This window comes from Vanessa atalanta, chromosome 18, assembly GCF_905147765.1.
Source record: "Vanessa atalanta chromosome 18, ilVanAtal1.2, whole genome shotgun sequence".
In the NCBI taxonomy this organism is placed as follows: Eukaryota; Metazoa; Arthropoda; class Insecta; order Lepidoptera; family Nymphalidae; genus Vanessa; species Vanessa atalanta.
In genome coordinates this window covers 8619515-8643822 of record NC_061888.1, presented here as the reverse complement: position 1 = coordinate 8643822, position 24308 = coordinate 8619515, and the positions used below count along the sequence as shown (strand labels likewise).

The window sequence follows — 24308 nt, the reverse complement described above, 5'->3', positions numbered from 1 at the left end:
TAAATGGAATTACCCAAATTCATAATCACAGTCGGATCGAATGGTTGCGGACGCATAGAGTACAAATATACGTTTTTATTTATGAGAAAAAAAGAAGATAATATAGAAGATGAAAACTAATTATTTCAATTTTAAATGTTCTGTTGAAATTGTACTTTTTGAAATTTCATGAAAAGACTCAAACATTTTATTTCACCACTTTTATATTTATATACATATAACATATTACGTTATGTATTAAAAATAAATATGTTTTTATCAATCAAATTATAAAATTGTTCCTCATAATTTTAACCACATTATCGAAGTTTTACCAGAAATTGACTCTAATCCTAATTCATGAGCGGTACCGGGAAACGAACCGGAAAACCGTTAGACACATACTTTACTGGTTGTGAGAAACTTGATTCAGTGCATCCTGAATATTTTTCGAAGAAATTGAAAATCGATTTGAATAAAATAAGGAATAGCTTTCTTTGAATTTATTTCTAATTTAATAAATTGATATTCACATTAAATAAAACCAAATATTATTATTATCAATTATTCAAAGTTAAATTATAACTTAAAGTTAGCTAAATAAAAATATTAAAAATATTTAAAAAATATCACTATCGCAAAATATTCACAAACAGGCGGAGTATATCAAGAATATTATTAAACCAACGCTGTGCATGACTCAACGTCTACGCCACGTCTAAAGTCTAGACCTAGGTCTTATTTTGTACCTACAAGTACCAGGGGTACATAAAACGCCGAGAGCTTCACAAGCACTAGATTCGCTTTCAGGCGCTCGATTATACATCTCAGTCTAGGTCTTATTCGTTAAATGAGCGTTTCTTTAAATGTTAGTGCAAACTCATTATTCTAAGATCCCACGGTATTCATTTCTGAGCTAGCCAATTACTATTTGTATTTAGGCCTCTGTTTAGTTAATTTAGCTAAACGTTTGCTTCACTTTAAAACGCCATTTGGTCTAGGTTATACAACAGTCATAAAACATGGTTGAAAAGCATTGTTTGTCGTGAAGAATGACCTAATTCCGCTTAATGAGGGCTCTCGAAATATTTGAAATACTGAGAATAGGGGCTCATAGTGAGTTATTGTTTTACATTTTTTTTATTTATAATAAAATGTCTGTTAAAAGAATTATATTTTTGGATATAAATGCTAAAATATATTTATGTATTACATTTATTAAAAAAAAAGGTGGTTTAGAAATCTATTTGCCGGGATAAAATTAAATATTATTAAAATGATTTATTGATAGCCCGATCGAGCATTCTTCATTTATTTAGCCACCAAATCGTCTGTATTACTGTTCTAAATATTTTGTATTACTGTTTGGATGTATCAAAAGGGTAAGTAAAATGAAGGTAAAATTGCCGACATAAAGGAACTAATATATTAGCTAATAATTACGGACGAATTGTCAGTAACACGACATAAGATTTTTTAAATCTTTCTTGAAGAGTAAGTCGTCGAACGAGCTTTAGCCGAAGGTTAACGCTTACCATTTTTGGATATAAATGACTTATTCCTTCTAGCAAAATATAATCTATAAAAAATACGAATTCCATTACATTTATAATATAATTTCAGGCATATTAAACTTTTGATAAAATAATATTATTTCTTGGAATAAAATATACATTTAAATAATATCATAATAAAAAAAAATAGAAACATAATACTTCGAGTACTTTATATCCTTTTATGTATATGTATATCCACAGTGAAAGATGTTTTACATACGTACGTAATGTAGTCATAACAATGTATATACATATATCAGATGTGGATACATTTGGTAAAATATTTGTTTCGGTATTTAGGCTTAAAAGATTAAAAAAATTGAATATTCAGTACGCTTCAACTCAAAATAACAGCGGCCGGAATTACCAAACTGGACACGCAAAAAAGAAAACTCGCCAAATCTTTAAGCGGAGTTTCAAAGAAATCGCGTGCGCAAAATCCTAACGCTAGCCTCCAAAATCATCCATTGACATTTGTTTTCGTTCAATTAAATTCCCTATTCACAAGGAGTAGTCGTTAGATTGCTTTAAAGAGTTTTTCATCCCTTATCTAAATCTGCTAACCGTTTAATTATACGAGACTGCAGAACAGAACCGGCAATGAATTTATGCATGAAGCGGTAGGGAATTTCACTCTGTCGGAAGGCGCGGGATAAAAGGAACAATAGGCTTAGTTTTAATCTCGCCTCCTTTTTTTAAGTGGACGGAGATCCAGTTCGCGTGCGGGCGGCCCCCTCCCCGATCTTTCCACCGCAAACGCAGCCGATTGACATGACAGGCGCTCCAATTTGCGAGCTTTTTGGACTCCTTATAACTTAGTCATACTAATTCAAGGAATCTATAATAACTTATATAATATATAATTTTGTTTATCGATAAAATCTGATATTTATCATCATTTTGCAAGATTAATTAAAATAAAATCGATATCTAGATACTGCTGAGATTAACCAACAAAATTCAATAGGTAGTATTTATCGATATAAGGATATTAAATGAATCATTATAATATTATTTATAATATACTTAATTTATATATATTTATTTAACTTTTTTTTTTTTAAATCAATTCATGAGTGACTAGCGGAAAAATATCATCATATATAATTCTTTTACAATTTTTCCTGCTATATTGTGTTAAATGTCAGAATTTATTTGTATTTTTTTATCGTAATTTATCTTTACATTAGCCGACCATTGGCTATTTCCATAATGCGTTTAAATATGGTAATACCGTAATATTACTCTCGGCATTATTAAGGGCATGGTTAGTTCATTGACATCTCATTAAATTATTAATCTGGAATTAGTACAGGTTGAAAAAAATACATTAAAAAAGCATATAATAATAGTCGTAAAGATACACGCCAGTCTTGTTTTAAAAAGACTAAAAATATAACGTCTTTATTATTTTTATTAAGCGTACTGTTCTATGTTGTTTATACTTTTATGTTTTACATAATGTGTTCATATTTACTCGCTGATGCATATTTATTTGGCTATTAAAAAAGCACATAATTTTAAATATTTAAATTCCTTCGTTATCCATTCTTACTAATAACACATGTGTATTTAGTTTTTACCATAGAGACAGTGAGCTACGAGTATTAGCCTTCTTTTAATTATATATAATAAATTTGTATAAGGTTTAAAAAAATATTTAGTGATTAATTTAAATTATTTAAACTCTTCACTGTTATATAGTAACTTTGTATCAATAAGCAAATATGAAACTCAAGTCTTTACGTAATAATGTCCTTAATGGGATGAAAAAAGTATCGAAGTCGGAAAGTCTTCGATATTAAAATTATTATAAGCACTAAATAGTATAAGAAGTCGATGCCATTTTCAAGTGCTTATCATTGAGAAATAAAATTTATATTTATTTCAAATTGAATTATGTAGTTGGGTGTTCCACGTGTTTTGAATTTAAATTTCAATAAATTGTAAATTAAAATGCTTTTGATAATTGAAACAATATTTTCAATTCATTCCAGCTCAGATATGCGAACATTTTATGAAAAATAATAATTGTGATATATAAAAACATTTCAGTAAAGTGTTATACTTGTATAATGCTTTATGTTAAATAAATTAACAAACGCCTAACAATTATTTAATAGCAAAAACTTTATCTCCTGTTTGTGGAACGAGAAGAATATTATTTCACAGGAGCTAAAAATAATAAAAATCAAAATAATTTTATTTTTATTATTTTTATTTTTACTATAAAGTAAGATAATAACTTTACGTATATCTTTGATAATATTTTTGATAAAGTTAGTAAATACATATAAAATAATGAAACAGTTACGTACATTTCGACGATTTATTTTCAATAAATCGTCGAAATGTACGTAGATACTATAATTTAAGAAAAATAATGTTATTTAAAGTACACGAGCTTGTTAAAAAAACCTTTTCGCATAACTTTATGATTAATAATTTAAAAGTTAGTCTTTCGTTATTTTAAAATTAAAATAAGTATCGTATCGCCCGTTAAAATGTTAAAAGTTTGTTTCAATATTATACAATATTGCTAAATTTCAATATTAGGTACCTATAGATATTATTATACACAAATGCTTTAAATTCTAATAAGATTATTCTTAGGATTTGAAATGAATCTTTAGAAACTAAATCTTTCACAGTTATTTTGCAATAAGTTTATAGTAAGTATAATGTATTATGATCATTTTAAAAATATATATTCTAATATTTTAATTTACCTTAAGCTCGATATCCCCATCTTACAGCATGCCCGAAATATCACCTAAAAATCCGCAACTCACAAAACTGACACCACAAGATGGCATACACAGTCTATCTGTACGCAAGAAAAAAAAATTAAGAAATCATCAATGAATTGACAATATTGAATTTTAAAAAAGGAACAATTTGAATTTCCCGCACTCACTCGCAGCGTTATGCGCGAGGTCCACCCAGACGCGGTTGCTTCCACTGGACTGTCAGACAGCCTCCGGCGCGGGCGCAGCGCACGTAAAGCTTAGCGCCCCCACCACGACGCCATTCATGAAAACCGTCGCTCAATGAAGACTTAGAAGCTTCTGCGGGAGCTTTTTGTTCTAAGACCCTTTAATGATGTTTGCATTGTTAAAGGAATTTAGTTTTATACATATTGTTTTATAAATTTAATATTATTAATAATTCCATTATTATTCTAACCTCCATAACAATAGGTAATAATAAATTATAATTCACCACACCATATTTAGGTAATGATAAGAAAGCCTAAAGTGACACAAATACACATAAAAAATTTACATTTTATCGTGTCCATGATACATATTATCATGCCCACGATACTGTTAACAACACAAATATATTTTAATAATTATGAAAATTCGCTTAATTTATTTCTGCGTTTTTAAACTGGGTATGGAGATATAATTATTTTATTTATTTATAAAAGTTTTTTTAAGTGTTGTTCCTTTTTAAATACTTATCATGTATAACGTAAGAGGAGTATGAGTGTATAGCTGTATACATATATTTTTTTAATTGTTTAAGTATTCAACAATATTAAAAAAAAAACAATAAATCAAAATTGAAAGTAGGTAGTAATAATAATTTTACGACTATCAATAAAAAATATAGTTACCATTTCTGCGTTTTATGAAGTAACTTTCTTTTATTGTGTTTTGTACGTTTAAAAATGGAACGCTTAAATAATCCCAAGGTACAAGATCTATGTATTTAATATTAGTGAAGTTTGTAAATTATGGTATAAGCTTGATACATAATGAGTACTTTTTGAAAGCATAAAAAATACGTTTAATTTAAAATCCCAAGTAAATCAAATATATTAATAATTAATCAATAATTAAGTTATTGCTAGGTTGTTTAACTTATTCTACAGTGTCTGTTTAGCGATTAACGTCTACAGAGATTATCATCACAGTCATAAGAAATAGGAAAACAAGTCTAAAGCAATAAAAAACCTTTTAAAGCTGCAAACTCATTTCCTTTTTTATAAGGAGATTGTTTCTTGGCTGAAAAAGTTCTACTTTGACTATACTTACTACATATATGTATATTTGAAATACCTATATTAAAGTTGTATAATTTTATATTAGACTAGCTGTGCCCGTGACTTCGCTTCGTTTGAATAAACTCTTAAAAAAACTTAAAATTATAACTTTATTATTATTTTATATATAATTCTAAAATAAAAGTAGTCTAAGTTACTCCATATTACATCGGTTAGTGAAAGGCTCGTCAAAATCGGTCCAGCCATTCCAGAGATTAGCCGGAACAAACAGACAGACAAAAATTGTAAAAAATGTTATTTTAGTATATGTACCGTGTATATAAGTTTAGTAAATAGTGGTTATTTTATTATTACAAATTATATTATATGTATAAAAATAGCGTTTGTTTATCCTTTTTTCTATTTTGAATTAGTAGAATTAATAAATAGTAAAAGCAGGTGTAATAATAAAAGAAAAGAAAATGTTTTGTAAACACGAATACACTTCTTTATTAATTAAAATTTTGTTAAATACATAAAATAACTAGTATAAAACGTACTCGTCTATAATTAGTAGCGTATATTGAAACAATTTTGATTTTATAGGATCAGTGTTGAATTTTTTTTTTAGGATCAGTTTTGAAATTTAACATCTTAATTTTAAATTTAAGTATGTAGATGATTATCTGTTTCATTTTATAACTTGTGTCTTAAATATAATGCCAGATCTAGATGTAAACAATTTGAAATTAGAGAATACAACATTGATAAAAAAATTGTACAAATCACTGTACCAACATTTTTTTTTCGTTAATATTAATTACGAAGGTATTTTTTCTAAATTGGTAAGTAAGTTAATAAGTTTGAACTAAGTTGACAAACCCCTACCAGGCGGGCCTACACAAAGCCTTACCACCCGTAAAACTATTTAAAATAAATAATCCGTATAGAATAAAGCAAGTTCCATAAAATTATATTTTATTGGTATCACAAATTCTGTCATATCTTCATATTTATGCTTTTGACATATAAATTATAATGCCTGATACGTACCGAGCACGTCAGGGGATGGAGGAGATAAGTAGCCTACGAGATCATCAAGTCAAAACGACCATTAATTATAAGATACGACTTGGAATATTAATTCTGCTTGCAAATAGTAAAACTATGTATATTATTGAATGGCTAGTATCAAACTGAGATAAATCCAAATACATTAAGAACATCCTTTTATATTCGCAGAAATATGTAATTTTTTTAACTACTCTGATTTCATTTGATTTGACCTTTTCTAGGTTAACATAAGGACAAATTAAATTGGGTATTTAAAACGATTAGAGACTAACATTCGTCGTAAGATATTAAGACTTAGTAGAGTGTAGGATTTTTGTCTTTTTCATCAAATATAAGCCGGAATTTCTCTGTTAAAACTCAATGGGTATGCAATTAAAATCGATTTAATTTTTAAATAATCTCGTAAGATACTAAAATTTGGCAAAATTTCGCAATTTAAAACGTTATCTAGGATAGCGAAGTACGGAAGCACTCGCTTTGCGCAACAAACGGATGCGGTGCGCGTGGGCATATCACGCTTACATCCGTCCACGAGTTACTGCGTGCTTACGTTACTATTTGATTTTTTTATTAGTAACCCAATGATATTTATTCCTAATTATGACGAAATATACCTAAAGGGAATAACCCAAATCTTTTTTATTCAATTTATAGGGACGCTTACAATATAACGTACCATGTTGGGACAGCTTAATAAAAATTATGTTTCTCGGACAAAACATAGGTTATGCTTGTTTCCCATATATGTTGACTTGATGACCAGTTTCGATGGCAGTGCAGCATTTAAATTGTTCCTAACTACGCAGGAAATACTACTGAGACTTTCACTCTCCTAATCCAACAGGGCGGCAATCTGCTGCGACCGGAGCAATTTACAGTTCAGGCTCCGAAACAACGCATTCACGTACTTTTTCAAGCACTAGAAAAAGCACTGTCATCTATGAAACTTTTAGGGTACTAATGAGAATTTATTGACGGTAAAACCAAATACCTTTTTATTAACTAAACCTCATGATCCGGAGCTTCAATACTCATGGGTACATTTATCATACAGGAATAGTCTTATTAAGCTAGCTATTTTTTTTAAAAGGAAACCCACGAAATATTTGTATCCATTCCTGTGCTGTCCTCTCCTACGTGGCTCAGGAGATTTCTCCTTGAAGTCGAGAATACAGCCTCCGTCGCTCCCACGAAGCGAGTCCGGTCCTTTTTCAATCACTTAGCCGTCTTCTTCACGACTGTGGCGGTCACACCGAAAGAAGAGCCTCTAAACAGACTTCTTCGGAGCATAGCCAAAATCGCGAGAAAACTTGACTCATATAAAAACCATTTTTATATTTTGAAAAGTTAATTGAGGACAAGGACTTTTATAATTTACGGTGTTCTTTTTAATTTAATAGCCACGGACAGGATAATAATTGTGTTATTTTACAGCCTGGGCTAATTCGAGAAGTGTACAATGGCATATTTAAAACTGTGTTTTCACTTATTTAAACTAATTATAATTTGGTTATAAAGAGATTTATGTAGCAATTAAAACTCCGTCCTGTTCTTGCCTAATTAAGTTAACATTTAATATTATCTTCGATACAGAAATTTAAATTGTATTTTTCTTTTTCAACTACTTCTAATATTAGTAGTTTGAAGACTTAAAATATTCATTAATAGCAATTTAATATAAAAATTAACATATTATTGTCTTCGATCAGCAATAGATGGATCAAATGAATTATGATAATTTTATAGCCCTGCTTATAAAGTATCTACTTGAAGTTGATTGCAGATAATGTCATTCGATATATCTTCTGTAATAATAAGAATGACAAGGATGCATTTTGTTATTTGTACATTTTCAAATAAGGAAACAATTTATGGTGAGATTTTTTATTGAAAAGGGTGGTGACCACCTACGCCCATACCTTGGCACTATAAGAAATATTGACAATCCTTACATCGTCAACACGTTACCGTGACATATTATGTTGCTTGCTGTTACACTGGCTCACTCAAACTGGAATATAATAATACTAAGTATTGTAGTTCCCTGACGGGTTGGCAATGAGCTCGTTTACCCTTATCATTAACGATGGATATATGCAGTCGTGGACTTCTGTAGTCTACCTAATATGTGTACTCTCATTATTGTAGGCAACACAAACCTTAGATACAAGTGATCTCGTATAAGTAATGGTTTTGATATCGTATAGCTTTGAAAACACCCGGTAAATCAACAAAGAAATTAAACTTACTTCTTTAATACATTAGTAAGACTGCATTCAATTTTCTTTATTATGTAGAGTATAGTAGGGTATACACGGATCGGGTCGAGACGGTTACAATACGAAGCAACTGCGATCTTTTCGCAGGAGCGTTTTGTGTCCTTAATTTTATTAAAATATGGTTTTTCAATCTAATTAATACTCGGATGTGATGAAATACAGATTTCAGTACGTTAATTACAGAAATTACAGAATTTTCGAATGAAATTAAAGCACGTTTATCCACCGACCCGCGCTGAAAGAGCTAGATCGAATCAGCTTTTAATCCATCTCCTTAAAGAAGAGGATACCGTCGCTCAGTAACATAAAAATAAAAATTCTGAGTTTATATTATCAACGCACAGCTTAAAATATAAAACGTATATACTTGACATTTGGAGAAGACCTTGGTTTTATTATGTAAAGGTGCACTAAACTGTGCTCTTCTTAAGTCCAAAAACCATCATCTTTTATCAATCATTCCTTTCCAGCTTACCAAGGCAAATAAATATGACCATACATGTACGTTTTGAGATAAGGCGAAAGTATTAGTTATGACGATTTACATATATTACTAAGTTTTATACGTCGAGTATACCAAGTACAATTTCAATAAAAACCTACATTTATACCTAAATTATACATAATTATACGTAAATTGTCATAATCAACTTTTTTTGCATGTAATCGCAGCTATTTATCAGTATATATTTTATTATATAAATAATAGATAAAAAAAACCTTTTTGGACGAAAACTAATCCCTAATTTCCACTTTGCAAAATTCTCTTCTAAATTAAAAAGAAAAAAATTCTGTCAAATATATTACTTTACAATAAAAAATTGTGCTGTCTTTTAAATTCTTCGTATTTTTACAATTTCATTTCTTAGAAAAATTGTTAACAATGTGTGAAAATTTAAGCCCGGATCGCATAAGATGCGAGGCATGCCGAACCATTAACCTAGCAAAGCATATAAACCATCCCAAACCAGACATGCAAATCTACGATAAATGTAGTCCAATACAGAAAATAGAATGTTCTCGTGTTACGGGTAATGTTATTAGCTTCTTTTATTTCCTGCATTCCTAGTTACCAAAACTCATTTGACATTCGGATTGGTTTTTTTTTCTTTGTTACCTTTATTTATACGTAATGGGTAAACAATTAATTTTACGGTCTCCATTATACATATAAAATCTACCTATAATAAATTTAAATACTGCATATAATGCTTGTTTAATATTTGTTTATAACATAACATTAAACATATTAATACATTTTAAAAATAAAAACACTACTACTATAATAACATTTAACGAATTTATTATTTTATTTTATAGATTTAAAACTACACTTAATTTATTATTATCTAAGAGAGGAAAAAATCTCTTGAAACCCGAATAGCTGTAAGAGAATTCCTTGCTAGTAGCACTCTATCTCTTTCTTCCGTCTTAACTTGTACGAAAATCCAAGCTATATTGTAACTTACACGTACATTGTACAATCTCCCTCACGCCGCTGTTATCCTAGTCATTATTACAAATTATGTAACAATTCGTGTTCCAAAATTGACTGATTGACTGACACCTTTTTGCCATACGTTTATATCGTAAGGTATTTTAATAAAATACTTATGAAGAATTTTATTTATTTGATAAAATACATAATTAAAGAAATATTATAATATATTACAGATATGTTAGGTTAATTATTCTATTTAATATAATTAATTAATTATAAAAAAACTTTATACAGAACTTCCTTTACATCCGACATGCATTAAAGTTTGCACAAAGGAAGAATACAACTTAAGAAAAAGTGGAAAGAAACCAGCATTGCCAAAAATGCCTTATGCACATGGCAAACTAATGTACGCTGTTAAAGTAAGTAACAAAAAATATTAAAAATAAAAAAAAAAACTTATGCGGAGTCATTTCCCAATTGAAAATAATGAATACCTCCTTAGCATTTCGTAGCTATTAGTAACCATTTAAGTAATAGTGAATTATAACTTCATCCGTAGGCTGGTATCCTGGTAGGCGCTGTTTACTTTACGCATACACAAGGAGTATGGGGCGATCAACGAGACGTAACAGAATGCATTCGACGTTGGCAGGAATACATTCGCAGTATCAACACTAGGCGTCCGCCCACTTTTGACCAGTGTGGTAACGTCATAGTACGTAAAAATAAAATTTGAAAATAAAGTCTACTTATCTAGAGCATAAAATTCAATATACAGCGTGCGCTTAGCTCTGTGTGAGTCTTTGTAGCGACACAATGTTGATAAGTCTACCTGTTTTGAACTCATGTAATCCTAGTATTCATGGTTACGTCACCAGTTGTTTCAGTTTAAAAACCGGCATAGCGTCGTCATAGCAATCCCACAAACAAGGTTAAAAATAACACTTGATAATTTTATCAATTTTGTCCTTTTAATATTATGATTATTTTAACTAAAGTATTATTTTTCATGCATTGAATATAAGATAGTTCTTTATAGTTCTTGTTACCACCAAGTATTAAATTATTACGTGTATTATAAAAAGTGTAACTAGAGAGTTCCTTGTCGCTTCTCGTAGGTAGACTACTTTCTACTTATTTTGATTTGGTTTCATTTGAAATGGATATCTGTTACATTTTTTATATTAACTTTTTAAACCTTGCGTATAATGACAGAAACTTATCTTCGTCCAGGATAAAAAAAAAGTCCATGACCTCTGTAGAGCAATATTTGTGCTGATTTTGATAGTCCATTTCCTGGTAAATTGCCAAGTTTAGTTGGTACTAGAGCGTGATCAAGCAGTAATAATATATATAATATTTTAGGGAGAAATATTCTTAAAAACGTACATAGCGAAATTACTTTACGGGTGTCTTATTTATTTATTACATGTCCATAAAACCTGCATAATACAAATATAATAATGTTATTTTAATTACAAAACGTAATAATATTGGAAGTGCCTGAAGATACCACATTTTGTCGGTACTTTCTGAAAGTTTCAGTTTACGGTATGGCCTTCAAAAATATATCCCATGCAAATTTTTTTATTCGACTCGTAAATTTTTTATTTTTGTGTTTAAGGAGAAGCAAATTATAAGGCGATAGTTTTTTTTTTTTAATTTAAATACGAAGAAACAAACTTTACTTTACTTTATTTTCGATGTAATTTTGAATAATTTCGCATTTTGAAAATATCCTTTAACGCGTCTTTACGCACTCGTATATTATTAATTCAGTTTATGTATACATACGGTAGAGACAGACACCTATAATATCTTGCGCGTCTTTCATTCATAAATGCAAAGTAAGCCAAATCTTCTAAATCTGAAGTAATCGTTTCCTGTTATTTTAAAATAATGGTGGGTTTATATTACTAACATACAGTTTGGGTATTTTTATAATATAAGACCTAAAATAACGTCAAAATCGTGATGAGTAGATACTCAAATTACAATTGAAATTAATCGACAACGACGAGATAGTGGAATATATTAACTAAACCAAGGGTCATCAACGTTAAAATCCACCTGAATTATCAATGACCTGAGCTGAAAGCAAAATTTTGATGATTATTTGTACAATGAGGAGGAGGAGCGATGAAATGTGCACATTGATGTCATACATTGGTAAGGAAGGTGGTTCACAGTAACACAGTAAAAGCCTGTAAATTTCCCACTGCTGGGCTAAGGCTTCCTCTCCCTTTAAGGAGCTCCGTTGGAGCATATTACACCACTACTCCAATGCGGGTTGATACACATGTGGCAGTATTTCTAATAATCTAAAAATTTAGAAATGTGATGTAAGAACTGAATAGATATACAGAGCAATTAACCATAAAGTCCAAGATTTATATACTTGAGCATAAACAATCACATTGCTCTATATGGCTCTAGCTGACTTATTCATAAATAACGGTATTTCAAGCTTCACTAGAATATTCAAATATTAATTTACATTACTATTGCAATAGAATATCAGTAAAATAGGCAAAATTAAAAAATAAGTCTTTCTTCAGGCTGACCGAAACTCTCCTGTAAACGTGTTAATCTCTTTTCATTTGCTCATTAGTAGATATTTCTAAATGATTGTTCATTCGAGTAGCGTATACTTAGCATAATAAATGAAACTAAAAATAAAATATAAAAAATATTCTGAAATAATTCCATATTCCATAAAATTAGTCTTTATTTTTTCTATTATATAATGTATTTTAATATTGAGTACATTTGAAATTATATTTTCATAGAGATAAGATCATAAATTACATTAAAAATTATCTTAAAACATTGTTTAAAAGTAACAAATCTCCGAAATACAAAGTATTACTGACTTATCAAAAGAGAATTATAATAACCTCCAAACAACCTATGTTTTCCTAGTACTTTGAATCCCTTTCTGTCCAATGTCGAACTCGTCGTGTACAGTGCTGCCTAGCGTAATACGTCCATCCCCGACTACAAGCCATGGGCCGAATGGCTGAATGATACGACTACTCCCTAGCTCTGTAATCCTAGTATCTAGTAACTCTGTATGACCAACGTTGCTATTTCGTATTGTGCCAGATACAACTCGATAACGTCCTACCCCAGAAAGAGCGCCTGGGCGAATGGTTTTATAACGTTGTTGAAATTGTTATATTCTACTCGAAACTGCACGTTCATTCTGAATTCCTAGTTGGTACATGCCGCACTGAATCGATGATATTTAAACTTTTCGTAGAACATCTCTTGTGATAACAATGTCTCTACATTTTATATGATTCCCTAGTAAGTTCGCGCAGGCTACATACGAGGGACGTCATTCCCTGCATTTGTAGTATTCGTTCACTCTCTACCTGCCTATTACCAGTCGGCTCTATCTATCCTCTTCTTTGTTGTAAACAAAATGATTGTTTATAAATAAATATCGCTTCCAATACTAATCTAAATATTGTATTATTATGTATTTTTAAATAATATAAATTTTATTTCGAAGTTTAGAAAACCTACATTTTACCTTGAACATGCAACCCAGATTTGAATCCAATGCCAGAGCTATAATTTGTATACATACATGCGACGCAAACCCTTGAATACAGGAAGGGACTTCCTTGACGTTGATAACTCCCTAGTATAAATGGGTCATATCATTGACAATGTCGTGCACAAAAAAACCGCAATGTTCGTATTTGCTAAGTTTATTAATTATTACTATTTATAAATTATACGTATTTTTAGATTTACGCAACAGTTTTTTTTACATTTCGGTGTAGGTTTTATGAAAACATTTGCCGACGGTTTGCATTAATAAATTAATGACAAAAAAAATGTTGAAATAATCAAATCTACATCATCATATCTATTGAAAGGTAATTAAATAGTTAGTTCATAAGTAATTATTACAAAAATAGTTCATAAGATTATTTGCACTTTAATCTCGAGGCGAGTTTCTTAATAAGGTAGCGAATTTCCGGAAGCGGCTTTTCATGGGCGGAATTTCTTCCATTTAACCTTATTTAATTTAATAAAGTATATTTAATTTAATATATCAATGTTATATTTTTAGTTTTTTAATATTGTTTTATATATCCATTCAGTACAATCTTCAAGGGGCACTTTTTGGCTCTGCTAATATAGTATGTGTCTTCCTACTACACCGTGCTGGGAACGTGTCAGACATAAAAATAATAGATCTCCATATCAGCTTGAAGAACGTACAGATTTCGATTTATTTATTTCCCCTAAGAACAAAAATATATATTATTTACTGTTACATTAGTTTGTTAAATATATTTAAATACCTACCAAAACCCTCCTTACTTTTTTTTACATTGACGCTTTTAACCTTTTTTACCCCTTAGTTCATCTTGCACTTCAATTTTTAAACCATGTGTGCATAAAGTAATAAATGAACTTGTTCGTTTTATATTCTTTCTATGCATAAATATATGTTATTTCCAGAGAAAAGAATCTTCTGAGAGTCTTCTGGCACCACTGTACGCCTTGTACAAAAGTTTTGTTACAACGTGTTTTTCAGGTAAGACAACCCTTATCCCATAATCGTCATTTTAGGGTAAAGACACTCAACTTATTGCTATTCCTTTTTATTTTTCTCATGAGTATTACCTTAATTAAATTTTCATTAATTCGCTTTGGAAAGTTTATGTAAATTAAATAAAAACTCGATTAAGAAGGCCCATAATTGAAAGTATATTTTTCTAAATACGTATCTTTTATTTATAAAAATGTATACAAAATAGTCTAATAATATTATTTTATAGGTGTCGTAAAAGTACCTTTGATAATCAAATGTGCATACATTGATTATCTTAAAGCTCTAGAAAGACGACAGGCTGAACTGGATAAAGAACGAAAAATTAGGAAAAAATCCGGTTGAAAATAAGTGATTTTTGTAAGATATAAATGACAATATAATATAAAATACTTTGAAATATGTACGTTTTGCTATGAAACATGTGTAACAATTTTTTGAGATTTTTTTTAAATATATTTTGATAAATGTCGTAACTTGACTATTGTGTAAGAATAAATTTGAATTGAGTTATGACAGCAGTCTAAAGAATTTTGCTTTTGATATCCCACTTGTACTATTTTGTCGATCGGTTGTTAAAATAATGACTATTTTTATTATTCAAAACTACTAATCACCTTACCTATGGTCAAAATAGTTTGCATATCGACTGAGCCGATAAAAAAAAGGAAAAAGGGCACGCACTGTCATAAATTACTAATATAAGTAAAATTAGTGTATATTTGTAGATTACTTATTATTTTTTCGCTTTTAAAAACAACCACTTTAAAAACAATATTTTATTCGAAACGCAAAATAATATCTATTAGTCAAAATCTTTGATGTCTTTGCCTCTCCTCGATGACTTGGGGATCGAAAAAAGTAGAGTTTTCCTCTGGACATCCGCCAGCTAGCATATACTCTAAGTGACGGATATAACATATTGCTATCCTGAAAATATGTAACCTTGATTAAAGTATACAGTTAAAAAATACGTAATTTTTAGATTGAGAGGCATACAAAATAAAATGTATCAAAAAGCAACTCAAAACAGTAATTTTTAAATTGATATTATTCAAGTGGACAAATGGGGCCCCTGATGGTAAATAGTCACTACCGCCCGTAGACATATGAGCTATAAATAATATAAAGCATTCCTTAAATCAGCAATGGGCCTTGGGAACCAAGATGTTATATCTTTTGTGACTGCACCCACCCTTCAAATCGGTACCCAAAAATACTAAATATTACTGTTTGGCTGTAGAACAAGTGCACACAAGAGTTGGTAGTACCCAGGCGGGCTTGCACGAAGCCCAACCATCAAGTAAAATAATTTAATAAACAACTCCTTAATTTGCAGGGGAAAATAAAAACTGTACGGTATATGTATATCTTACGCACAAAATGTACTCTGGTGTAGACCACGACTATAAATTACTTAAAACTTTCATTATTTTTAAATGCTGACTCATACATTTTGTTAAATAAAATATGTATGTTAAAACGTATACCCTACAAATTATGAGTTTTTTTTTTGTCTTAAGTGTAGAAAGTACATTTTCTTTTTTTATCGATTACTTAGTGGCAGGCCTTGTACAAGCTCGTTTGGGTAGGTACTACAACCCACTACGGGTATTATGCCGTTGGCAATACCTGGTACATCAATACTTGGTATCGTTGTGTTCCGGTTTTAAGTGTGAGTGAGCCAGTGTTACTGTTACATGCACAAGGGACATAACTTCTTGGTTCCCAAGGTTGGTGGCGCATTGGCGATGTTGGTAATGGTTAATATTTCTAACAGCGCCAATGTCTATGTACGCGTCTACCTATTACATCAAATAAAAAAAAATGATAATTTAATAAAAACCCCCATGAAACCCTTAGCAAAGATACTCACCGAAGACATTCAATTTTAGAGTACTTCTTTTTTGAAGGCTTCGTTATTGGCAATTTTGAACGAAGCAAATCAAATGCGCGATTCATATCTCTCATTCGCGTCCTCTCTCTATCACACGCTGTTTTCTTGTATTCTGTAATTATTTAAAAGTCGAAATAAATTTTGATATGCAGTTACGTTATAGTATAAATAGTATTTAACAATTTAGTGGTAAATACATATATTAATGAATAACGAAAACAATAGGTACTTAATTGAAAGAAAGTTCAATGTTTCATAACAGGTCCTTAAATAAACATACCTTTCTCTAGCTGCATTGCTCTCTCTTTCCAATTCAAAATGGCGTCTTGCTGATCATCAGAAAGTCTACCATTATCGTGCGATTCGTGTGAGAAGTCAATAGAAGATTTAGAACTAGCTGCATCTATCATGTTGACGTCCCTGTATTCTTCGTGCTCTATGTATCTTAGACCTAAAATTGTAACAATAATATATTGCGTTCGTAAATGACATCAATAAATAAGGCATATTATTCAACATATAATTATATAGGTAATAAAAAAGCGAGGACCTAATACTTCTTAACTTTCATTCGGAATATATTATATACAATTGAATTTTACTATCTCAAATGTTGGAAAAGAGTAATCGGATTTACTTGCAACTAGCAAGTTCTTCAAACTTCTTGATAGAATCTATATTCCGAATAGGTGGTAGCTCTACGTTTAATACAGTTGTGTAAAAGGACGATTAAACAGTGCTTGTAAAAGCCTACTGGAATTAAGTATATTTTGATTTTGACTTACAAATTAACACATAAATAAAAAGACAAATCTTTTGAATTACTAAGGACAGGTACTTTTAAATATTTAGAAATGGCGTTATGCAGATTTTTAAATAGCTTAGATTCGATAAATAAATATTTTAAAAAAATAAAATTATCATTAATAACGAACTCATATTTAATCTGAATCTAAAACGAATTATATTTAGTAAGTATAATATAATGTTATACTTCTAAAAATGTGTAAAATTTCAGATCTGTCAGTTGGGTAAAACTAATTTAAAATGTATTTGAGCCGCAGACATAATAAAAGCTTTTAATAATTTGGTTTCTTTTTTTCTATTTCAACCTATATGTGTCCAAACGAAATAAACATGAATATTATAATTATAAATGATAAAACTTTTAAATTTAAGTCGTAAAACTAAAGTGGGGCACATAAAATAGAGTCATCTAAGACGAATCTTATATGAATATCAAAGTTAATGCTTTACTTACTTTCATGGGAAGATTGTTCCAATTCATGAGGCCTAAAATACGTAATCCTTCTCGGTTCTGAGTAATCTTCCAAAATATATGACCTGTGATGCGAAATCGTCTTATCATATTTCTTATGAGAAAAAGTGAGTTCTTCTTTGGGCTTATCATCTTGTCTTCCAATTTCAAGAATAACACGATCTTCTGTCTCTCTCTTATCTTCTATTGCCGCCTCCTTAATAACTGTGTAATTCGCTATTAATGGCAACGGCGAGTCGTCGTATGCTTGACTGTACATTTCTTTAACTATCGTTAAAATTTAAAGTAATACCGTCATTGGCAGAAGTGTGAATTAACCGGATTGTTCACAATGCCTGTGGTAGTACATGAGGTAGTTGAAGTATAATTTTAATCTATCAAATTATAAGTCTGGGTTTAAAAAATATCACAAATTTCGTCCACCAGTTACCTGTTGTGAGGTGTAACTGTGTCAACCACTCTGCTGTTCTATTGTCATGTATATTCGATCAAAGTCGGTATTGTGTACACAAGTGTTGTGGTACGCTTCTTAGTGTTCAGAAAGGTTTTGTCTTTTCGTATTGTTATGTTTGCTTCGTTCTCACTCTCACACACAAGAATTCTTTATCGTTTTTGTAAACCGATGTCATTTTTAAATTAGTTGTATCAATTATTATTTTTGTAATTGAAAACCTATTTTTTCAGGTATTCATAATCATAATAATTTCATTGTTTCAAGTTATTTACCACTGGTAAATATAATTGTTTTTTATAAGCTGTTGATAGTCTACCTGTATGTATGCTCTTTTGATAGGCACCACCCATTCGTCAATTATTCTATAGTTCTAAATGTTATAAATAAACAAAGAGTTGTTTTATGAAAATAAAACAAAATAAAAATGATTGATTCGTAGTTTATTTCTCTGCAAAAAATAAATTCTTTACGCTTTAACCACAGCCAAATAAACAAGGCCTTACAGAAGTGGACATATATATACATACAAAGGAAATTTAACATGAAATATAATCGGGTTTACATTGTGAATAAGTCATGTTTGCATCATTAAGTTATTATTAATTTTAACTTAAATAAAAAAGTATAAAGGCAAATCAATCCAAAGCGCAGGAGAAAAAAACCCGGGCGCTGCGCCTCGCTTTACTGTCATCATAATATGGTCAAGTAATGGAACATTGAAATATTTTTGAACACATGTTATAACTCGACAAAAACAGTCTGAGGAAAACTAATTAAAAAAAAAAAACTTGTCAAAAAAACCGAAAAATATACATTCAGAAATTTTAGCCTCGATAATAAAAAAATAGTTATTTTAAATTTAACATTACGAATATATAATAGAATAAATTAACTTTGATTAATACATTATTTATTAATATGTAAATTACGATATCGGAAAAAAAAAACTAACAAAAAAGTACATTTTGAATTTTAAATAAAGAATATTATGACATAATACACTTGTTTAATGAAGAACATTATTTTTACAAAAAAGCAAAGATATCAATAGAAAAAGCACATGTTCATATAAAAATTTTAAATACTGAGGAATTTAAATGCTGTTATGACAACATATCGAATATATTAAGTAACATATTTAAATTAAGTGTCCTAAAATAAATATAAGATTTTTTTTTATATTCAAAATATATCTTATAATAACTAAGTCTCAGTATATTTTGATACCGTATTGTAGTACAAAAGCATTACGTTAAGTATTCATTTAGAAAAAAATATTGGAACTTGTACTATTAAAATATTTTTGAAAATGTTCGCAAATTTTAGTAATAAAGCCGACAGTTCAGCACACCGGGAGTACGCCACACAAGTCTATTGCTATTGTAAAAAAAATAAGGTTACAAGTAAGCCTGTAAATGCTGGGCTAAGGCCTCTTTCAGCTGCAAATTTTCCAAGAATTTAGACCTGACTCCACCACATCACACATGCCAATTCCCTTATAATGTTTTTTTTCATCGCTTAACCTTATAAGATCATTAAAATGATGAAAATAGATGAATTTTAAGCACAAATTTTAAGCACGTGAGACTTCAGACCGCTGCTTCCTCGGGTTTGAACTGAGAAACATTGGTTAAGATTCATGTCTTCAAACTCTTATTTTTTATTATTATAAGGAGAAATTTAAATAAATATTTGTTTGTCATATTGCCTTATTCTTATTAATAAGAACTCTATATTATATATAAATACCTTTATACAATTATAAGATAAAACCGAGTATTTGTATTTTGTACCTCCCGTGTACTGAACCTTGAGATGTTATCCGCAGAGCAACGCGTTAATAACAGTTTAACAATATCGATTTAATTTATTTATTGAATATTCGGACATTTTTTAATATATATTTCATAATATAAAATCATAAGTTGTTTCACAATTGGAAATTTAATTTCCGTATAGCAAAGAATTCTTTCATAACTTCGTCCGTGACCTTGGCCCTTCGCGCTTGATAGTCTTGTATGATGGGGGTGATGGTGTCTATGGCTATTTTCTTCAATTCTCCAGTTAACATTTGACCCGATTCGTATAATTTTTTAATCTGTAAAATAGAAGTAAAATATTGTAACTAAGCTTTTAAAGAAAATGTAACTAATTAATAAAATTATGTGAATGTATTTTTTTGTTTTTTAAAATATAAAAGAGTAAATATTTTAGAATTTTTATAAATAAAGATTTACACATAAGCTCTTTTAAATTAAAAGTCACTAGCATAAATTTTCCTTTTTAAAAAAAAAAAGGTTTGATGTTTTGTGACAGCATAATTGTGTTAAAGAATGTTACCTCAGCTAATCTGTCATCATCTTCCAGGAAGAATGTTAGGTATTTGAATGAGATATCTACTTCCGAGTTACCACCCTTCTCTCTGTGCTCCTCGACAGTTGGTTGACCGCCCGAGAAAGCATATTTGTTTATCTGTGAAATGCCATAGAAAATTAATAATACTGATTAAATTCTATTTTCTTGTATGATCAATTTCCAGATTAATTTACCTACTGTAATATGACTAAAAGTAAAATTGCAAGATACATACAAATTTATCTTGCAATTTTACTTTTATACATAGAAATTTAATCAAGAAAAAATAAATTAAATAAATCGATATATTTGTCCTATTTAATATTTTAGTAAAATTCTGTCTTAATAGCGTTTTCGTTACTCAATAACATTTAATATGTGCTTTTGCGAATGTCAATAAATATATAATATAATAGGATGATGTCACTAGTATATATTACCTTGTTCTTGATCTGCTTGGGCGTGTCGTTGAGAAAGATGGAGGCGTTGGGGTCGCTGGCGGACATCTTGTGCTGCGCGCCCTGCAGCGCCGGCAGGAACGTGGCGTGCAGCAGCGACGGCTTGGGCAGCTTCAGGCGCGCAGCCACGTCGCGGGTCATGCGGAAGTACGGGTCCTGGTCGATGGCGCACGGGACGAGGCAAGGAACCTGGAATGAGGGGTTCGATTACAGACGCGATTTTTAAGACGTTTACTTACATACAGTATTACAAACTGATGCATATGAATGAATATATACTTTCGTTGTAGAAGTGTTCACTTAGTTTATTTCTTCTGTTTGCGGATGAAATGTTCTAGTATTCAATCTTTTTAAAGTATATAAAATATTCAGTATATGTTTTTTGCGAGCTATGTCTAAATGGCAGTTATTAAATATGCCTACAGAAAAATCCGGAATAAAATTTTATCTATCTTTATAGATAACTAACATTGGCCATGTTTAATTTTCAAGATAGAATAAAATAAATGACAAAAAGAATCACGACAACATTAATTTTAAGGATTCATTATAATGGATCGGATCTGGTGTTACAAAAAAGTATGTATTTATTTCATGCTACTTACTACTTTATTGCCGAAAATAAAGGGAAATGTTGTTGAGAATGCTGGAGCAGCTTCTATAGAGGGAAAAGTAATTTTTCCAATGATATCAGAGTCCCCAAAACCAAATATACCCTTCACTTGGTTGAAAGTAACACATTTCTGTATTCTTAGCATGTTCTGGTAAAATGCTGGACACTGTCTGAAAAAGATAATGCCACAGTAGAAAAATCTAATTTTAATAATTTAATAATTAATTAAAATTTATTACCTGTTTCAACTTCTAATTTAAAGTAAAAGAATACATAATTGATTATTTAAAAATAATTTTACTTTAATTTACTAACCAAGCAATATTTGTAACTAAACTATAAGAATTAAGAAAAAAGGATCTTGCGAAACATGCTAGTGGCAACAATAATAAAAAATAATAATAAGCATACCATGTTCCTCCTAAATAAAGATTATTAATATTATTAAACAATTTTACTTACCCAATAAAATCTAGATCATTAAAGATGAAAGTGTTTGAAGGATCAAAACCAACTGCTATAATGTCCTTGGCATTAGAGTGAGCCATTTGCCGAGCATCTTCAACCTTAATATCCCTCCACAGAATTTTCTCATCATCAGTGAGTTGAATAATTAAAGGAACATCAAATACTTCTTGTAACCATCTGTTCAGAAATAATTAGCCATTAAAGATTTATTCATCATTCAGATAAAAGAGAGTAAGTGTATCAAAATTAGGAAAGATTTTAAAATTCAACATTGAATGAATTAAGTCTCATTTAGTCAGTTTAATAGCATAAATTATATTTAAGGAAAAACAGTGACTGTCATTTATTTGTCTTTTAGAAATGTAATTATTTGAATTTAGAAAATGACAAATAGAGACAATTGATTGAAATCTATATTCATAAGATAACAAGTACTGACTGACTGATTCATCATGTCGAGTGTGAACTTAAGTTTAGTCTCATGAAATTTGGTGAGTAGGATTGTTTTATTGAGTAGACTTAGTGGGTCTAAGGAACGAATTATGAAGGGCGTGAAATTGGGCTTGAAAGTTTGTATGGAAATCTGTCATTTTTAAGTTAGAAACATGAAACTTTTTTTTTGGTATACTGATTAAAAATGAGAACATACATATTTAAGCGTTTTTGGATATTCTATCCCTAAGGAGGTGAAATACAGCAATGTGGTATACAAAGTGGCTTTAAATTAACATACTATTTTAAGTTAATCTGTAAATATATTAAATTTCCACTTAATAGCAGTAGCTAGTACAATATATAATCTGTCACACAATTTATAAATAAGCTACTTAAATTAATACCCAAAAAAATTAATATAAACATATAATATTGGTTTTGATTTAAAAACTTACTTCGTAAACATAAATGGGATCATGTGCCCAATGTGCATACTGTCTGAGGAAGGTCCTCTACCTGTGTATAGATAGAATTTCTTGCCAGACTCGAAGAGATTCAAAATACTGTGTATATCTCTGTGGGAGAAGAATATGCCTCGCCTTAAAAAGTGATGCGCTGAAAATTATTTTGAAACTATTTATCACACATGCACTCTGACGAAGCAACCATAAGAATGATTACACAATTTTATCTTCATATTGACCCTAGTTATCTACTAATGTTACTAATTTATGTAAAAATTACATATTTTATGTACCTCTTTTTCCTGTTACTTTTTCAAATCTCGCAATAACTTCCTCATCAATCTTCTGACTTCCAAATCTTTCTGAAAATAAAAATAAAAATTTATCACATTATTATTACTTTTTTATTTTTATTATTATAGATAATTAACTTTTTTAATTTTTACAGTTTATACTTTTATATAAAAATAGTCAATTAATTATTACTTTATTAATATGGTATCAATGAAACTTAACTACATTATCAAAGGAGTTATTTATTGAATACTTACTGATCAACTTATCATAATCAATTCCAGTTTGAGATTTCCCAGCTACATTCCATGGATCCACCACATCATCCTCATTTAGAGATAAGTCATTTATCTGCTCCTCTGTCATGGTTAACTACAAGAAGAAATTATAATTTGAAAAAAAATATATATATTTAGGATAATTTACACATATACCTATATATATATCTGTTATAATTATTCATTAAATTACAATGCGACTTACCTTAATGATAAATTGTACCTAATATAATTGAAATACTTAGTAAATTAATACTAAAAGCGATTTGATGCAATTATATTTCATCAATACTTTCACGAGGTTATCGGCAATTTCTGCCAAAGTTGAAGTTTAAAGTGCCAAATACCCAAATATTTTATTTGTCAAAAATCAAAATTAATGTCAAAAAGTGACATTTAAAATAATCCAATTTCGTA

General features: G+C 29.7%; 4 protein-coding genes across 11 annotated transcripts in view; 1 reads left to right on the top strand and 3 right to left on the bottom strand.

Annotated features, from left to right (window-relative positions):
- Nucleotides 1-4503, bottom strand: part of LOC125071068 (papilin) — an 84871-nt gene extending 80368 nt beyond the window's left edge. For 7 of the 8 annotated variants that reach the window (XM_047681148.1, XM_047681149.1, XM_047681141.1 and 4 more), the window contains exon 1: nt 4265-4503. In XM_047681148.1, coding sequence (XP_047537104.1) covers nt 4265-4284 — 20 coding nt within the window. In that variant the 5' untranslated portion in view covers nt 4285-4503. The remainder of the gene's footprint in view (nt 1-4264) is intronic. The other variant, XM_047681143.1, reaches the window with a different exon arrangement.
- Nucleotides 4504-9691: 5188 nt separating this feature from the next.
- Nucleotides 9692-15360, top strand: LOC125070979. The gene is made up of 5 exons (XM_047681015.1): nt 9692-9910; nt 10615-10742; nt 10883-11038; nt 14806-14881; nt 15126-15360. Exons 1-5 carry the CDS (start codon nt 9763-9765, stop codon nt 15239-15241), a joined length of 624 nt encoding a protein of 207 aa, XP_047536971.1. The 5' UTR covers nt 9692-9762; the 3' UTR covers nt 15242-15360.
- A 345-nt stretch (nt 15361-15705) lies between these two features.
- Nucleotides 15706-18390, bottom strand: LOC125071133. Its single transcript, XM_047681223.1, has 4 exons — nt 18055-18390; nt 17074-17244; nt 16773-16905; nt 15706-15826 (listed from the first exon to the last, which is right to left on the bottom strand). Exons 1-4 carry the CDS (start codon nt 18329-18331, stop codon nt 15706-15708), a joined length of 702 nt encoding a protein of 233 aa, XP_047537179.1. The 5' UTR covers nt 18332-18390.
- Nucleotides 18391-19627: 1237 nt separating this feature from the next.
- LOC125070850 (tryptophan--tRNA ligase, cytoplasmic) lies at nt 19628-24232 on the bottom strand. The gene is made up of 9 exons (XM_047680841.1): nt 24097-24232; nt 23871-23985; nt 23613-23681; nt 23311-23470; nt 22415-22597; nt 21945-22122; nt 21322-21528; nt 20867-20998; nt 19628-20624 (listed from the first exon to the last, which is right to left on the bottom strand). The coding sequence occupies exons 2-9, from the start codon at nt 23977-23979 to the stop codon at nt 20457-20459; spliced, it is 1206 nt and encodes a 401-aa protein (XP_047536797.1). The 5' UTR covers nt 23980-23985; nt 24097-24232; the 3' UTR covers nt 19628-20456.
- Between the last annotated feature and the right edge of the window lie 76 nt (nt 24233-24308).

Bases quoted from the DNA above. Each gene is read 5' to 3' on its own strand.
- LOC125070850 (XM_047680841.1), bottom strand. From the start codon at position 23,979: ATGACAGAGGAGCAGATAAATGACTTATCTCTAAATGAGGATGATGTG. The intron at 23,682-23,870 runs GTAAGTATTCAA...TTTTATTTTCAG, and splicing joins TGATTATGATAAGTTGATCA to AAAGATTTGGAAGTCAGAAG. The intron at 22,123-22,414 runs GTAAGTAAAATT...TATCTTTTTCAG, and splicing joins AATGATCTAGATTTTATTGG to ACAGTGTCCAGCATTTTACC.
- LOC125071133 (XM_047681223.1), bottom strand. From the start codon at position 18,331: ATGTACAGTCAAGCATACGACGACTCGCCGTTGCCATTAATAGCGAAT. The intron at 16,906-17,073 runs GTATGTTTATTT...AAATAATTACAG, and splicing joins AGCAATGCAGCTAGAGAAAG to AATACAAGAAAACAGCGTGT. The intron at 15,827-16,772 runs GTGAGTATCTTT...ACATATTTTCAG, and splicing joins TCTAAAATTGAATGTCTTCG to GATAGCAATATGTTATATCC.
- LOC125070979 (XM_047681015.1), top strand. From the start codon at position 9,763: ATGTGTGAAAATTTAAGCCCGGATCGCATAAGATGCGAGGCATGCCGA. The intron at 10,743-10,882 runs GTAAGTAACAAA...CTTCATCCGTAG, and splicing joins AACTAATGTACGCTGTTAAA to GCTGGTATCCTGGTAGGCGC. The intron at 11,039-14,805 runs GTACGTAAAAAT...TGTTATTTCCAG, and splicing joins ACCAGTGTGGTAACGTCATA to AGAAAAGAATCTTCTGAGAG.